We start from the raw sequence: 18,119 nt of genomic DNA on the forward strand, positions 1-18,119 counted from the left end.
CAGTCCGGGTATCTACCCTGTTCTAAGGTGAGAAGAGTCATGGTATTCTTGGGAAAGATTGCTACTGGAGGTTCAAGTTTCAAGATGATTTAAGGTCTAAGTTGCTCCTCCTGTAAAATTATTTAACTTGAGAAAGGATGCCAAGGCGGCACTCCTGGTCATCAGGATATCCTCCCACCCTCCCAAGGAGAGACACATTAAACCATGCAGATTAATCAATCAGAAGAAAACCATTTTCAGGCACGACAAAATTCCCCTTCCCTGCAGCCAACTTACGTTAGACATGTATGCACTGCTGTTGTAGCCACGTAGGTCCCAGGATATTAGAGAGACTGTTCCATCCTGTATTTAGCTGTGACACTCGGAGTATGTTTCCTAGATCGGATGAAGAGCTCTGTGTAAGCTCGAAAGCTTGTCTCTCTCACCAACAGAAGTTAGTCCAACAAAAGATATTACCTCATCACCTTGTCTCTTACTTGAGACATGTCATCTAAGATTACAAGACTTTATCTAATTTAAGAACCCATCATGCATTTAAAACATGCTCTCCAACAGTTTTCACATTAAGAACAAGAAAGTGGTGTTATTATAATGCTTTTTAAATATAATAAAGGGTCTTCATTTTGTTGTCTTACAGCTAGGAGTTCTATACCATGTGCATATGTAAACAAAAGCTAACGTCAAAGCCAACTCTACAGTTTTTTGGCACACTAGTTGTTTTTGAACACATTTAACTATCCAATGTTGAAAAGTCAAGATTTATTCTCGTTCTGTTAATTAGGAGGATAAGAAGCGTTTAAAAACAAGTATGAAATATTACAAAACTGCATGTTTTGTCAGTTAAATAACAAAAAATCACATGTACATCTTCCTAAAATTTACTAGATGCCTTTAAAAAAGGCTTCAGAGTTGAACCAGTGAGTCCTGACTTTTACCTTATTATTTCTAAACTAAATAGGAGTTAAATATTACATGATTATGGGTTAAATTATTTTTCAGTGGTTTCTTTTTCTTTAAAAAAAGATCAGGTAATTTTTAATTTTTAGCAATTAGTATGCCTGTTCGTACATTTTAATTTAGCTGCCTGGGCTTGAAATTATATGACAGGCTTTGAGCTGGACTTTGTCTTAATGTGCCATATGAAAACTAGGACAAAGATACAGTCCTAACATGATAGTAAGAGAGGATTCAGGGTGAAGGGATTCAAGGAATGAAGATCCTAAAACCCCTTTCCAGACTGCTATGGAAAAAAAAAAAAAGAGTCCACACTTAGAAGTCTGAGGAATCACCAAAGTACACAAGAGCGGTGCCCTTAAAGCACTGCTTAATATGTAAAAGTTGATTTGAAAAAAGAACAAAGTAATGCCTGGTGTTTTGTTGTTCTTTTAGACTAAGACACCACTTACCTAGAACCATCCCCAGGGGATGAAATGCCTAAGTCATAAAAACAGAAATAAAAAGTAAGTACTTTTTCACAAGAACAACAACAACAACAAAAACACCATGGTTTCTTTGCATATGTAGAAACCTGCAGGGCTCTCAGAGTCCCCTTTAGTCATCCATATAAACATGTTGAACATTTTGGCACTCCAAGATTTTGCATGTCCAAAAAAAATTGTTATATAATATTTACAGTATACTTCAAAAAGGTCTCTCAAACTGCCTTTAGCATTACATTTTGAATCCTGCCCCAAAGCATAATTGTTTTATCTCATTTCTTGAAATAGAGGAACCACCACCACATGCCTCTTGAGGTTATGAGCAAAACTCTGATTTTGACTTCCTGCAAAGACAGTTAATAGACTGAGGCCAGGTCTACACTATAAAACTTACATCAGTATAACAACATCCCTAGGGGTGTGAAAAATCCACTCCCCTGAGTGACATAGTTATACCGACCTACCTGCCCCGTGGATTAACCAGGCCAAGAGGAGATGCTCTCCTGTTGGCACAGCAGTATCTTCAGTGAAGTCCTACAGCAGCACTGGTGAAGCTGTGCTGCTGCAGTGCTGTATGTGTAGGCAAGCCCTGAGACGTCTACACAGTCAAAACAAGCTATAATTCACTTTAATTCCAATAGCAGTGAAGCGACAAAATCAAAAGTGATGGTGGATCTTGTCAGATGTATAAAGGAAAAGGATTTGTGACCCAGACACATTCTTGCTCTTTTCCCTCACCATCATTTTCACGTTTTAATACATATTTGTCAGGTTACCAAAAATGGATGAGGCCTTCCTACGAAGCTCAAATTATTTCTTGTGGATTTGTTTAAACAATTTATTCTCATACATTAAAACATATGCAGTACATTCAACTGCAACTTTCATATTATCAAATCAATTTCTCCACACATTCAGCAAAACAATGCAACTGCTTTTAATTTGAGAAAAACAGTTAGTTACCTGTAAAAGTTTACAGGTTTTTAAGTTATTACAATTTTTGTTTTCTACTAAAAATGAGGGACTTCCAAACCTCTAACATGCAAGCTAATCCAACATCAAACCATGTTTAATCACCAACAACTTTTTAAGTCATCTGGTTAAAAACGTTAGCTGCACAAGATATGGAACTGTTTATGATCAATGATGCCATCATAGCCACCTACCCACTATTCAGTTTGTAAGCCTTCTGGTCACCTTTCCTAAAGAAAGGATGCACACCTACAAAAAATAAATAATAATGAACTTCCAAAGTAATCTTCTGAAATCATGGATCATAAATTATGTCACCAGATGTTCAAAATTCCTTCATCTATGGGGATTTTGGGGTATATCCTTTAGTACAGCAGTGATGGGGTTATCCAGTTATGACAGAAAGCAGGAAGGTCTGAATTCTAATCATCACTTCTTCTATGGTCTAGAGCTAAAAAAAATGCTTTTTTTGCCTCTGTCTTCACTAACAAGGACAGCTCCCAGACTGCTGCGCTGGGCATCACAACATGGGGAGTAGATGGCCAGCCCTCTGTGAAGAAAGAGGTGGTTAGGGACTATTAAGAAAAGCTGGACGTGCACAAATCCATGGGGCCGGACGAGTTGCATCCGAGAGTGCTAAAGGAATTGGTGGCTGTGATTGCAGAGCCATTGGCCATTATCTTTGAAAACTCGTGGAGAACGGGGGAAGTCCCAGATGACTGGAAAAAGGCTAATGTAGTGCCAATCTTTAAAAAAGGGAAGAAGGAGGATCCTGGGAACTACAGGCCAGTCAGCCTCCTCAGTCCCCGGAAAAATCATGGAGCAGGTCCTCAAGGAATCAATCCTGAAGCACTTACATCAGAGGAAAGTGATCAGGAACAGTCAGCATGGATTCACCAAGGGAAGGTCATGCCTGACTAATCTAATCGCCTTCTATGATGAGATTACTGGTTCTGTGGATGAAGGGAAAGCAGTGGATGTATTGTTTCTTGACTTTAGCAAAGCTTTTGACACGGTCTCCCACAGTATTCTTGTCAGCAAGTTAAAGAAGTATGGGCTGGATGAATGCACTATAAGGTGGGTAGAAAATTGGCTAGATTGTCGGGCTCAACGGGTAGTGATCAATGGCTCCATGTCTAGTTGGCAGCCGGTGTCAAGTAGAGTGCCCCAGGGGTCGGTCCTGGGGCCGGTTTTGTTCAATATCTTCATAAATGATCTGGAGGATGGTGTGGATTGCACTCTCAGCAAATTTGCGGATGATACTAAAGTGAGAGGAGTGGTTGATACGCTGGAGGGCAGGGATAGGATACAGAGGGACCTAGACAAATTGGAGGATTGGGCCAAAAGAAATCTGATGAGGTTCAATAAGGATAAGTGCAAGGTCCTGCACTTAGGACGGAAGAACCCAATGCACAGCTACAGACTAGGGACCGAATGGCTAGGCAGCAGTTCTGCGGAAAAGGACCTAGGGATGACAGTGGACAAGAAGCTGGATATGAGTCAACAGTGTGCCCTTGTTGCCAAGAAGGCCAATGGCATTTTGGGATGTATAAGTAGGGGCATAGCGAGCAGATCGAGGGACGTGATCGTTCCCCTCTATTCGACATTGGTGAGGCCTCATCTGGAGTACTGTGTCCAGTTTTGGGCCCTGCACTACAAGAAGGATGTGGATAAATTGGAGAGAGTCCAGCGAAGGGCAACAAAAATGATTAGGGGTCTGGAACACATGACTTATGAGGAGAGGCTGAGGGAACTGGGATTGTTTAGTCTGCAGAAGAGAAGAATGAGAGGGGATTTGATAGCTGCTTTCAACTACCTGAGAGGTGGTTCCAGAGAGGATGGTTCTAGACTATTCTCAGTGGTAGAAGAGGACAGGACAAGGACTAATGGTCTCAAGTTGCAGTGGGGGAGGTTTAGGTTGGATATTAGGAAAAACTTTTTCCACTAGGAGGGTGGTGAAACACTGGAATGCATTACCTAGGGAGGTGGTAGAATCTCCTTCCTTAGAAGTTTTTAAGGTCAGGCTTGACAAAGCCCTGGCTGGGATGATTTAATTGGGGATTGGTACTGCTTTGAGCAAGGGGTTGGACTAGATGACCTCCTGAGGCCCCTTCCAACCCTGATATTCTATGATTCTATTCCCTTTTAATAGTGTAACTATGCTTCACATTTTCATGTCACTCTCCATTTTACCTGACTGCATTTAACATCATTTAAATTGAAAGCCATTAACATTTCCAAACAAAGAACAAATACGCCATATAACTCACTGGCTTGTGCACCTAAGAACATTCTCCAGCAACAAAATTTCACTTCTCTTCTCTTCTCAGCTTCAGTTTTATTTGCCCAAAACAAACAATACATTCAGTATATCAAATGTGTTTTTCCCCTTGATGCAGTATCTCTTCACGGATCTACTCCCAACAGGATTACACTCTGCATGCTGTCTGCCTGGGAATGAGGACGAGCTGCTCTGTTCCCTTCTAGCCTGCTCCCTGTGGGATTACGCTCTTTAGGCCATCCACCTGAGAATCATAAACTGGGTTCTTTCCTTTGATCCTGGGACTCCTGCAGGACCCATCCTACTCCCTGCGATTTGCCACCTCAGTTTAGTTACTTGCTGGTTTTTATGAGGACTAGGTGATTTTCAAGCTAGTACCTGGTCCCTACCCTCATACCATCAGCTGAGAGACAACTGAGGAGTCATAGGTGGGGTGAGGCCTGCAACACTGCAATACACCATAAACCTCTGGTGTGTAAAAGGAAAAAGCTAACCAGTCAACTAAGCATCCAAAACTTCAGAACTGAGTGTGGAAAGCCTGGACAAAGATGTGTCTTGCAAGACATTCTCAAATGTGGCCACTCTTGGGGTTATATGCATTTAGAATAGAGTGAATTCTGAAGGCGCAGAACAGCTACTGAGGAAGTCCAAATTTGGCTCACAATCTTCAGCTTTGAGAAACATTACTGAGCAGCGTTTGTAACAGAGCACTATCTTTTTAAGTCTAAACCATACATAGAGACCAGCTACTTGTATTTCATCCAGAAGTGTATTTTCAGTCAATCTAGAGTAGAGCATAGGTATAATATGCTCTAACAGTTCTGCCCAACTCAGACGTTTACTTTCTCTGCCTTAGTTCTTATGCCATTGTATTATAACATCAGATACTGAATTAGAAGGATGAGAAGATTCATTTTGTAAACATTTTACCGGCTTCACTGAACGCCAGTGTGGTAGCAGCCTCTGAAATTCAGAATGAATTCCATGATCAGTCTAATTCCCTCCCCCCATTCTTTTGCATCTGAAATGTTGGCGGAGACATTTCAGTTATGCTAACATAGGAAAATACACTTCTCATATGTTTCAATGTGTGGTTTTTTTAAACACTTAAGACTGTATAAGCCAGAAACTCCAGATTTAGCTTGTCTTGATTAGAACTCACTGAAATCTACAAAACATATATCTAATTTTCTTCATACTTTAAAAAGATATATATCACTAAGATTACTTTAGTGCTATTTTGCCACTATAGCTCAAAACAATATACTACTCTGCTAAGGGTACTGTGGCAAAGCAAATTCATTTAAGTAGTCTTTGCCAGTATCAAGTATATGCCACTAATCTCACACATATATGGATTACAACTTTTCAATCGGGTTTTTGATTTTATTCTTTTTAACATCACCATTGGCAAAGTCTGAAAAGCAGATAAGATATGCAAGGTAAATCTTTGGTGTAAAGCAACTTGTTAATTTCACAGGTCACTTTAATGTCAAGAAATTTACAGGATCAGTTAGGAAATTGCCAAATTAAGGATTCCAGAGCATAGAAAATAGGAATAAAAGAATGTGGCCATGTGATATTTTCTATTCCCTTTATCTTTGATAAATGCAAGCTTTAATATATTATTCTTTATTAGCAACATATACCTTATACCTCAGAATGCATACTACAGCTCACTTAACTCTGCAAGAGCAGCATTAACTTTTAGAATTGACTAACTTTTGAATGCTTAATATTTAAGCCTTGATAATGCAAAAAATTGTATGAAATTATGTACACTGAAGACACACCACAATAATTTCTGAATCTTAATATTACAGGTCACAAGTGTATCATTTTAATATTCATTTAAACTCACTACATCTGTAAAACATTTTAACACAAATATTATGTTTCTCAACCCAAATCCAAGATCAAAACAGAAACACAGATATACCTGATGGAACATGATGACTGTCTAAGAGATAAACAATATGTGTACCAAAGTATTGTCAATATTTCAACATGCGTGTTTAATTTAATTTAGCCTTCTAAACTTCAGTGATCACTATTACATACTATTAAGTGTCTACCCATACTGTCCTTGAATGTAAGAACTATGGACCTGATTTTCAGAATGTTGAAACCCTAGATCCATACGTGTTTGTTTGTATTCACACTTGTGCACCCATTTTGCACAATTCACACTTGTACACCCATTGTTACACATGCAATTGTTATCACCCCATCAGGAATGTAAATATCACATTGCAACTGTGGTAACTGTGTAAATAAAGGAGTTTTGGAAATAACTCAGATCTAATCTTTCTGAAAATTATGATTATGTATTCCATAACTTCACACTAAGTAAACTAACACAAAAGTGAAAAATACACAGAAACCTTCAAATTACATATACTTTTTTAGAACATCAATGTCAGGGCTTTTCTAATTTCATGTCAATAATTTGTGTACCATAATCACAAGCAAACCCAATGGCCAGGCTTTGACTGGAGTTATCTTTGCTAAAATAAGAAGCTGTGATTTTTTTCAATCTTGGAACCCTTTTGTACAAAGAATTATTTTTAGGACAGGTTCAACATGGAGCCTGTATACCTCTGACAGCATCTTCTTAAATCCCTGACAGCAACTAAAACACCTTTGATCTAGTTAGCAATTAAATTGTAAACCAACTAACTCTCCTAATTCATATAACAAAAAGTACAATCTGCACTGAGTTGCAGTTACATTACTTCCATCTGGGGGTTCTGGTGACACTGCTCTTATGATTGATGTCACCCATGAGGCCTAAGTAATAACTTCCTTATATCTCACTGAAGCTCATCCATTGTTTTCTGGATCTTCAATAGTGGGAAAAGTTACATTGGATTTACAAGCAGAAAAATATTTTTAAAAAACCCTCCCATCTCAAACTAAACATATGACAGAGCAGAAAATAAACGCAAAGAAAGCTATTTTCCAAAATTAAGCATTTGACACGTTCTGACCAAGTAATTTAATAATAATTTTTAAAAAACTGTCCATTCCCAGCTAAAACTATCCAGCACTTAAAACTCTTCACAACGGTTATGGAAGATTTCATTCTGTAAGGACTGCAGAACTTTAAACAGGATCCCTTACAGTGTAAAATTTTAACTAAATAGCCTAAAATTAGAAGTAGAGGGCAATACAAGAATTGATAGGAGAGTAGGAAGCCTCTGGTTACACAGTTATTATTTTCTGAAGTGACCAGCAATATTAGGTGCCCAACTTGAGACACCCTGAAATTTTGAAAAGGCAAATGCTCACCACTTTCTGAAAATCAGGGTCCTTTGAGACATTTCAAGATGGGCACACAAAAATAGAGCTACCTAAAAGCACTAGTAATTTCTGAAAATATAGGCCCATCTCAATAAGCCTCTGGAAGACACCTGAGCTCAACAGCTGGCTGCTCAAAGTAAGTGCAACTTGGCCTCAGGAAAAGCCATTCACATCACATCCAGCACATGAACCATGCAACCAAACCTCACTTTGTGCAAAGAACTGAAATAGGGAAAAAGAAAAGGAGTACTTGTGGCACCTTAGAGACTAACAAATTTATTTGAGCATAAGCTTTCATGAGCTACAGCTCACTTCATCGGATGCAGCTGTAGCTCACGAAAGCTTATGCTCAAACAAATTTGTTAGTCTCTAAGGTGCCACAAGTACTCCTTTTCTTTTTGCGAATACAGACTAACACAGCTGTTACTCTGAAACCTGAAATAGGGAAATCGCTGAACTAGCCAAAGACACTCCCCAACTGACATGCTCCTATCTTGCAACTAACTACAAAGAAAATTATCCAAAGTCACATACTATATTTTGCAACATACAAGCTAAAAAGGAAAAAAAAAAAAAAAAAGAAAGAAAAAGAAGAAGAAGCCATCCATCACCATACAATCTCCATTAAGAAAGTATGTGAATGGGTGCGTGAAGTAAAAAGTGTCCAAGTGGTTCTCCCCAGATCTCTCACCCTAAACCCACACATACAACATTAGGTGGATCTATGCAAATACTGTCACCTTCATATAGAAAATGGGAATATGACAGCAGGTGATGTTTGTTCATCTACCCCACCCACCATATGTTCACCCATCACCAGATGGTGAGGGCTGTGTTAGACAAAGTACCAAGTATATATATACAGCATAGAAGGCAATTTATACAAGACATCCAGACGCACACTACAAAGAGTTAGAAGAAGTCTATATAAACCACACACGGACATTCCCCCAGATTGTGTGTTTCTGCCTCTCAGAGAGGGAAACAGTGTCAGCTGGAGAGCACTGCAGAAATGACATTCTTGTATCTGTACCATCAGACCTCAGCAAAATATACTCTCTATGTAAGTATATTCAGTGTCAGAAGGAAAGGTCTGTGAAGTACATGGACTGATGTATTAATACAACAGGACATAAAAGCAATCAGAGCAAGAGGTTGGTGCAAAATGTCTCACCAAGTGGATTTGAACACATGTTCGCATTTAGTAGAAGATATGTGAAGAGTCAGAACTCTGAGAAACATGCTCATCTCCTTGGTGCGAGTGTACATACATGCATGCAACGGCAGGCTGTTTCACAGTTTCCCCACCATGTACCATACACACAACAGGTGATGTCTAAGAAATATGCCTCACCCCTCCCATGTGTATGTGCACTCACACTGACATTAGGAAGGGCTTCTACAAATAATAAACATGTATATACTAAAGCTTCCCTTCCCCCCGCCCATCTCCAAAGTGCTTTGCAGACATTCATTAATTAAACCAAGGGTGAAACCCACAACACGAGTGCATGCAGTGACAACAAGAAGAGTCTGCAAGGTGATCCTTCTCTCCTGCATATAGGCGTGTCTGCAACATTAGTATTCATACAGACACCTCCCTGGGCATTTCCAGAACTGCATACGTTTTGCTGTAATTGAAGATTTTCTTTACATACTCTGAAATTAGATACTATCCCCTGCTAATGTCTGCAATCAAATTAGAAGGTTTCCATCCACTAGGGTCCTTAACCTCACATCTACAATATGCTTCCCAAAAGTCCTATCCTGCATATGTCTGGGAGCAGAAAAGGCAAGGACTCCTGCTCATTGGTGTATAGCATGTTGGTTGTGCAATATACCCCTCCACTTTTCCTTGTATAATTCTCTCAGATATTTCTAACAAGCCTATTGCCATGGCATGTAAGAGAAAACAAATCAAGAGGAAATGCCTTTGAAATAACTCTTCCTTCCCCCAAATGTAAGATTGCCTCTGGGCAATGACAGCAAGAGAAGATGCCAGAGTAGGTAACATGCCTCCCCTTCCTCTCCCATGTGAGCGTGCATCTGTGCAACGGCAGCAAGAAGCAATGCCTGTGAAAGATGCTCCTGATGTGTGACAGTAGAAGGTGGTTATAGAACAGTCGTGCCCCCTCCCCCCCCCAATATGGGTGTCTGTGCAATGACAGCAGGAGGGCCTGCAACAGGCCCCACCCCACCCCCACAGATGTGTGTCTGTGACAGCGGGAGATGGGGACTGAGCATGCTCTGCTCTCCCTCCCACCCCATGTGCGTCCCGTCAGGGCAAGGAGAGGCGGCGCCATGGGAGCAGATGCCCCACAGAGCCGGCCGGCTGGGCCCCACACGGGTCGCTTCTCCTCACGTGTGCGGTGTTTCCCTGGCCCTGCGGGGCCCTCCGCCCCCTTGGGATCCCCTAGGCCTCTCCCTGCCCCACCAACCCCTCCCCCACCCCAGTTGCTCCGTATCGCCCCCTGCCCCGCTCCCCTCAGGGCCCCGCTGGGGCGCTTACCCCACGACTCCCGGGCTGTAGTTCCTCCCCTTCCAAGGGGTGTCGGTGAAGAGCGGCTGGGCCTGGTCGCTGGCGGCCGGCCCGTCCCCCGGGGCGGGGGCCCCGCTCTGCTCGGGGGGCCCCAGGAGGATGGTGTAGTTGAGCCCGAAGGTGCTGGCCTTGTTGTCACGTTTCCTCTTGTTGCCGGCGGCCGAGGCCGAGGCGGCGGGCGGCTCCCCCCGTGCAGGCCGGGCCCAGGCGGTGGGCCCCGGGGGCGGCGGGGCCTGGTGGCGGCTGTGGTTGTGCTGGTTGTTGGCGTTCTCGAGCGGCAGGAAGTCGGGCTGGGGGTCGATCCGGGGGACGCGGTACATGCCGGGCGGGGAGGCCGGGCCCACCCCGGCGGGAGCGCTCTGCAGCCGCTGCTGCTGGAAGTACAGGTTGCGGACCCCCTGCGTGGTCTCCCAGATCTGCATCCACAGGCGGTTCGAGGGGCCGAGCTGCTCTGGCTGGAACCAGGCGATCCGGGGATCCATCAAACGGGGACCAACCCCGGCTGCCTCCGCTCCCGCTCCGCGCCGGCCGCCGTCGCCAAGACCCTGTCACCGGGTCCCAGCGCTAATGGCGGCTCCTATGGAAAGGCAGCTCTGCGCCTGCCTGCTGCCTGCCTGCGCTCCACACAGCCCCCGCCCCTCACGGCGAGCGAGGCGAAGCGAGGCGGGGCCCGCCTGGGCCCCAAGCCTACGGGCCGCGCGTAATAAAGGGGAGGCGGTGGCGGCCGCAAGGGGCGGGGAGCTGCGTTATTCGTGGGCCCTCTAGTACGTGAAACCCCCTTCCAGCAAGCTGGGCTGTGTCCCCCCTGCCGCCTCACTCTCCAGCCTCCCAGCCCTCGTCCCCCAACTCTCCCCTCTCCCGCCTGGTGCTCTTCGCTCTGCCCATCTTCATGCGCCTAGCCCCGTTGATTCTCCCATTCCCTCACCCCATTCTCGCAAGGCCATCGCTACCCCCGACCCCCATTCTCCCCCGACCCCGGGCCCCCTGCTCTCCCAGCCTCTCCCCCATTGCTGTGTTTTTGAGCCGCTCAATATTCAGTCATCAGACATTAAACCACTATCCTCTGACCTGACGCGAGACCCGCGAAATTGTTAGGGCGTTCAGGTGCCAAATCAGATTCCGTGAACAGGAAGCCCTCCAGGAAACGTTTCATTGCAGTGAAAACAGGTATTGTGCCTAGTCTTGCACTACTGGGATTCGCCCAAATGGTTCTTTGCACAATGGGGCTCCTTGAGCAGACGGGGCCACGTGGGCCGATCCAGTCTCAGCATCAAGATCTTGATTTGGATTTAAATATCGCCCCGCCATGTGTGCAATAGTGTCTGAAAATGAGAAAGTGAATCGGACTAAAAACAAAGAGGAATTGAAATGTAAAAAGTAAACAAACTGGATAAATAGTACAAAGAAAGTTTGATTACCTTATTAGTAAGGAGAGGTATTTTGTTGTTTTAAAGGTTTTTAATCGTTTTTAAAATATTTACTTTTACCTTCCTATTGTCCAGTCTCATTACTGAGTTATAACCCTGCTATTCTTGATAGTACAGGAAGATGTGCTTTGATAGTTATTTCATTATATTTTTCCTTTAATTGTTATAATAAATTCCATAAAATACATGCAGATTGGTGGATTTTTGAAAGCACTATGTTTCTACTTCCTAAAATACTATAACAAATCTGAACTCAGGGCCAAATGGGACTACACAGCAGCAGTGAGGGTAGAAATTGAATTATCTGGCCCTCTCATGGCATGTGAACTATAAACTTCTGAGTCCATGCAGAAGAACACATACAAATTAACCAGTTTATTAATGTTGCAGAATATTACAGTGCTAAATTGCAGGGAGGGAGCATTGCATAGGCATGTTATTATTAAATGGTCCCAACCATGCAATTAAGTTGACCCCTCACTTAAGCCTTGTAAGTATTACTTCACGGTCCAAACCATGTTCAACCGCCCTTGTTGCTGACACCTGTTAGCAATAGATTATTTTCTTAGCATAGATAAGGCCTGAGATAGAGTAGAGTTCACACCTTTGCTGTTATTTTTCATTGGAGATTATTCTTTGCAAGACTGGGTTAAAGGTGACCTGCAAAAAAGTGGGGAGGGAAATAGGGTTTTTTTTGTTTTGTTATGACATATAAAAAGGCCTGAACGTTTTTTGGAGAGGTTATTCTGGTTTATTTTTACTTTAGAAATTCAAGTTTTGTCTAACCTGTAAGATTATGGCTGTGCATAACTGAATCTGGGAAACAGAATGGGAGTAAGAACCAACTGCCCTCTAGTTTTCTAGACTACAGTTCCTATCATAGGGTCCCTAAAGCATCTACTCCAAACTGTATTGGAAAGTCTGTGCATAGTTGTGAACATGTCTAGTTTGGACATATAGTGTGCTACAGATGTTTTGGGGGGCTAAAAGATGGTTAGGATGCCAAATTTCTCTTGGCCTATAAAGACTGGAGAATTAGAGAGAAATATCACAAAGCCAAGAGAATGAAAATTGAGCAATTAGAAGGAGAAAGGGTTTTTACTTAGACTTAACTGTATGTTTTTGTTTTTTACTTAATATCTATCATAGAATTTCATACTACCATCGATCATTATAATATTTGAATACCTTCCACATAAAATCAGTAGCAGTAGCAAAGTCCTTAGTGTATTTAATGGAATTACTGGCACTTCTCCCTCAGATCTCTGCTTGGGTTAGGTTTTGGGTTTTTTTGTTTTTGGTGGGAAGGCTGTGAGAGGTCTGGGATAAAAGGGGTGTTTATATTATGGATGTCACTTACGCTGGAAAGGCTTTCTCAAAGAGGAAGGCTTTGCAACATTTCCTAAAGATGATTAGACTCTGGATTCACATGATATCCTCTAAAAGATTGTTCCATAGCTGGATCCCCTCAACAGAGAATGCTTTGTCCCCAGCTCTCATGTTTTGTCCTGGGCTTTGCAATCCACATTATTGCAGTGGAGCACAGCTACTGTGATCAATATTTTGTCTGATGTAGCTGGGGCTTGATGCATTAACTGCTTTGAAAATTAGGACCAAGGCCTTTAAACTGGCATCACAAACTGATTGGGAGCTAGTGTAGGGACTTGAGCATAGCACATCTTGGTGAAAGGAAGCCATTTTTAAATACTCAATACCCCTTTAATTAAGGTACAAGCGCTAACAATATACATTTTTGGAGACCCCCAACAAGTTCTGCAACAAAATCACAGAAGATCTGAGTTGATGTTTCTGGTATTTCAATTATTTAAAAAATTAAAAAAGAGGCAGGATTTATTTATTTATTTATTTGTTTGTTTGTTAAGTTGCTTTCTCCTTCCAGCCTCTTTACATATGATGAAGAAAAAAAGATGGGCACAAGCCATAAGAGGGCAGTAAGCAATAACAATGACAAATTGCAGCTTAGACCCCAATCTTGCAAACAGTGAAGCCAAATTGATTTAGTTTACACTCACATGTGTAAAGTTATGCATGTGCCTAAGGCCCCATCTACACTGGCAAGTTTGTGTGCAGTAAAGCAGCTCTGAGCACTGTAACTCCTGAGGTGTACACACTGCCAAGCCATTTAGTGCGCAGAAACAACGCAGATGCATCGCTCCACCCCGATGAGAGGCGTAGAGCTTTCTGCACCAGGGGTAGAGCACTGTGGTGCCAGTGTAGACACCGTGGTGATTACAGCGCTGCAGTTAGCCTCCGGGAGGTGTCCCACAATGCCTGTTCTCACCTCTCTGGCCATTGGTTTGAACTCTACTGCCCTGCCCTCAGGTCACCAACCGTCAGCCCCACCCCATACCTTCCTTTGCAAATTTGAAAGTCCCCTTCCTGTTTGCTCGGTGATGTGTGCAGTGGTCTCAGGGTATCTTTCCAGGTGGCCATGCCTGCTCCACACACCAGGCGATCCCCCACTTGAAGCAGTGCTGAGCTGCTGGTCCTCACTGGCATTTGGGGAGAGGAGGCTGTGCAGTCACAGCTGCACTTCAGCCGTCGGAATTATGATCCCTATGGACAGATTTCTAGATGCATGATAGAAAAGGGCCATGAGTGGGACACATTGCAGTGCAGGGGCAAAGTGAAGGAGCTGCGGAACGCCTACCACAAGGCACAGGAGGCAAACCGCCGCTCAGATACTGTGCCCACGAGCTGCCAGTTCTACAAAGAGCTGGATGTGATAGTCGGTGGTGACCCCACCTCCACTGTGAAGGCCCCTGTGGATACCTCATTGGCTCGTGCCAGTGGAGAGTGGACCGAGCCAGGAGGAGGCAATCTTGGATGAAGAGTGGGAGGGGTAAACCAGAGGCAGAGGATGGGAAGCCAGAGATGCATGCAGCCAGGAGCTCTTTTCTACCCCGGAGGAGCCTAGCCAGTCACAGCAGTCAGATCTTGGCAAAGCGCAAACAGGAGAGGAGGCCTCTGATAAGTGGATCTGATTTGGTGAATTGCTGAAGAGAGCTGTTGGGGGCAAGTGGGTTGCAGAAAGCAGGCTTGTCTCCCACCTCATGCCTAATTTGAGCAGCAGAACAGGCTGTTGATACACTCCCTCACTTCACGGGAATCTCCCTCAGAGAGCTCCAGGAAACTTTCTTGGAGATACTGGGCAATCCGCTGCCGCAGGTTCTTCGGCAGAGCTGCTTTGTTTCTTGCCCCATTAACGGTAACTTTCTCACACCACAGTGCTGTCGGGGGATGGGAGGGACCATTGCTGCACACAGGCTAGCTGCATAGGGGCCTGGGAGAAAACCGCAGGCTTGGAGAAGATCCTTCCTTGATTCCCTGCTCACCCTCAGCAGTGAGATATCTTCCATAATGATCACCGCCTGTGAAAAGTGTTCAGAGTAACAGCCATGTTAGTCTGTATTCGCAAAAAGAAAAGGAGTAGTTGTGGCACCTTAGAGACTAACCAATTTATTTGAGCATAAGCTTTCGTGAGCTACAGCTCACTTCCTCGGATGAGGCATCCGAGGAAGTGAGCTGTAGCTCACGAAAGCTTATGCTCAAATAAATTGGTTAGTCTCTAAGGTGCCACAAGTACTCTTCCTTTTGTGGAAAGTGTGGGGACAGAAATAATTACCAGGCTCAACCTACAGTGCTGGCTCTCCCCAAGTGCCCAAGAACCACGACCTAGTGTACAGCAGGGTCCGGGAACAGTGATTTACCCTGCCCCTGTGGTTACTCACCATTTTGGGGGTCTTGTGGCTTATGTGTACTTGCCTGGGGTCAGCCAGTTAGTGACAGGTGTGGGAGTACTGGCTGTGTTTTAAATCACTGAATCAGTGTTCTGAGTGTTGCAAACAATACTGCTTCTGTAAAATGTTGCATTTAAACTTCACAGAGATGATCTTGGGAGCACAATCTCCCTCTTTATCGGCGGCAGAATGGTTGCGAAGAATTAGGAAGCATCCAAGAAGAACTAAGGAGGACTTTATGCATGAGATTTTGATGCACTCTGCCACCGAGAAAAAGGAATTGAAGGAGTGGTGGGACAGTGAGAAGAGGGAATGAAAGGAGAACGTGGCACACCAGAAAGAAGCCACGGAGCAGCTCTTAACAGTTATGGAGCCCCAAGCAGACATGCTCCAGGCGATACTAGCTCTTCAAACCGAGCAGCTCTGCGCCCGCCCTCCCCTGCAGCCGCTGTTGCAAAACTCTTTCCCATGTGCCCTCCATACACACCGCCAACACACACTTATCAACCTCCTGGCTCCACTCTCTACCCACAGCATTCCACTCCTCCCTCCCCACAGTCCAGCAGTGTGGACTCCCACTACCCACTGCACTCAACACCCATCCCTCTGCAGTTTGGCCCTGCTGAAGTCTAGCACCTGCTGCATCGTACTCCAAAGGAGAAGGTTGGGTATGATCCCTGGACATACATAAATCTGTAGCCATCCCAGGACCCCTCCTCCTCTTGAAGTTTTCCATTACCCCCTCCCCTATTCCGCTCCCTGCTGATGATTTTTTTCATTTGACTCTCTCCTCTGGTTGTTGTCTTTCAATAAAAGAATTGTTTGTTTGAAATCAATCTTTAGTCTATTAAGTGAAAGCAAAAAGAGCGCTGCAAAGTAACATACTATTATGTTAAGGCCCCTTCTTGCATCATGTGCACCAATCACCTCCTAGCATTACGAGCACTGCAATCCTGAGCATAGCAACAAATATTAGTGGCTTTCAGCTTCAAATTGTTGCCTCAAAGCATCCCTGATCCTGATGGCCCTGCGCTGTGCCCCTTTATTAGCCCTGGTCTCTGGCTGTTCAAACTCAGCCTCCAGGCGCTGAGCCTCTGTGGTCCAGCCCTGAGTGAAGCTTTCACCTTTCCCTTCACAAATATTATGGACCATACAGCATGCGGCTTTAAGCATAGGAATAGTGCCATCGACCATGTCCAGCTTCCCATACAGGCATTGCCAGTGGGCTTTTAAATGGCCAAATGCACACTCCAGTCATTCTGCACTTGCTCAGCCTGTTGTTGAACAGAACAGAATTTGATGCTGTCAAATTGACCCGTGTATGGCTTCATAAGCCACAGCATTAAGGGATAGGCGGGGTTTCTCCGGATCACGATGGGCATTTCGACTTTCCCTATGGTGATCTTCTGGCCAGGGAAGAAAGTCCTTGCTTGCAGCTTCTTGAACAGGCCAGTGTTCCAAAAGATGCATGTGTCATGCACCTTTCCGGACCAGCCTGCGGTAATGTCTGTGAAACACCCACGGTGATCCACAAGTGCCTGAAGAACCATTGAGAAATACCCCTTGCGATTAATGTACTCGGTCACTAGGTCGTCTGGTGCCAGAATTGGAATGTGTGTGCCATCTATCGCCCCTCCGCAGTTAGGGAAGCCCATCTGGGCAAAGCCATCCACAATCTCATGCACGTTGCCCAGAGTCACGGTCTTTCGGAGCAGGATGCGATTAATGGCCTTGCACACTTCCATCAACATGACTCCAACGGTCGACTTTCCCACTCCGAACTGGTAGTGACTGATCGGTAGCAGTTTGGAGTAGCCAGCTTCCACAGTGCAATCGCCACCCGCTTCTCCATCGGCAGGGCAGCTCTCATTCTTGTATCCTGGCACCGCAGGGCTGGGGCGAGCTCATCACACAGTCCCATGAATGTGGCTTTCCTCCTGCGAAAGTTCTGCAGCCACTACTCGTCATCCCAGACACACATCACAATGTGATCCCACCACTCAGTGCTTGTTTCACAAGCCCAGGCGTTCCACTGTGGTCAGCACCTGCGTGAATGCCACAAGCGTTCTCATGCTATAGCTAGTATATGTGGCGAGATCAATGTCACACTCCTCTTGCCTTTAGAGTTTAAGGAATAACTCCACTGCCACTAGTGACATGTTGGTCAGTGCGAGTAGCATTCTGGTCAACAGCTCGGGATCCGTTCCTGCAGCCAGAAAGAGGCAGGGCAGGGTGCGCAGTACACAAACCATTGAAAGATGGCGCCAAATGCGGACGGACGCACAGGGATTTCTGGGATGCAAAGCAATGCATCACGGGGCATTGGGACAGGACCCAGGATGCCCCGCAACCCCTTCTGCCTTCCCACAAGTCTTAGCGGTAAAAGAGAAAGAAGTG

The 18,119-nt window shown here is 44.4% G+C and overlaps 1 protein-coding gene and 1 long non-coding RNA gene across 3 annotated transcripts in view; one reads left to right on the forward strand and one right to left on the reverse strand.

The window, feature by feature from the left end:
• TENT4B (terminal nucleotidyltransferase 4B) overlaps positions 1 to 11,149 on the reverse strand; it is a 52,511-nt gene extending 41,362 nt beyond the window's left edge. For both annotated transcript variants that reach the window (XM_075118369.1, XM_048816545.2), the window contains exon 1: positions 10,505 to 11,149. In XM_075118369.1, coding sequence (XP_074974470.1) covers positions 10,505 to 11,016 — 512 coding nt within the window. In that variant the 5' untranslated portion in view covers positions 11,017 to 11,149. The remainder of the gene's footprint in view (positions 1 to 10,504) is intronic.
• A 46-nt stretch (positions 11,150 to 11,195) lies between these two features.
• Positions 11,196 to 16,554, forward strand: LOC142068657 (uncharacterized). Its single transcript, XR_012664560.1, has 2 exons — positions 11,196 to 11,701; positions 15,869 to 16,554. It is a non-coding gene; the product is annotated as an uncharacterized LOC142068657 (long non-coding RNA).
• The last annotated feature ends 1,565 nt before the right edge of the window (positions 16,555 to 18,119 follow it).

Source organism: Caretta caretta, chromosome 12 (genome assembly GCF_965140235.1).
Source record: "Caretta caretta isolate rCarCar2 chromosome 12, rCarCar1.hap1, whole genome shotgun sequence".
Taxonomy (NCBI): domain Eukaryota; kingdom Metazoa; phylum Chordata; order Testudines; family Cheloniidae; genus Caretta; species Caretta caretta.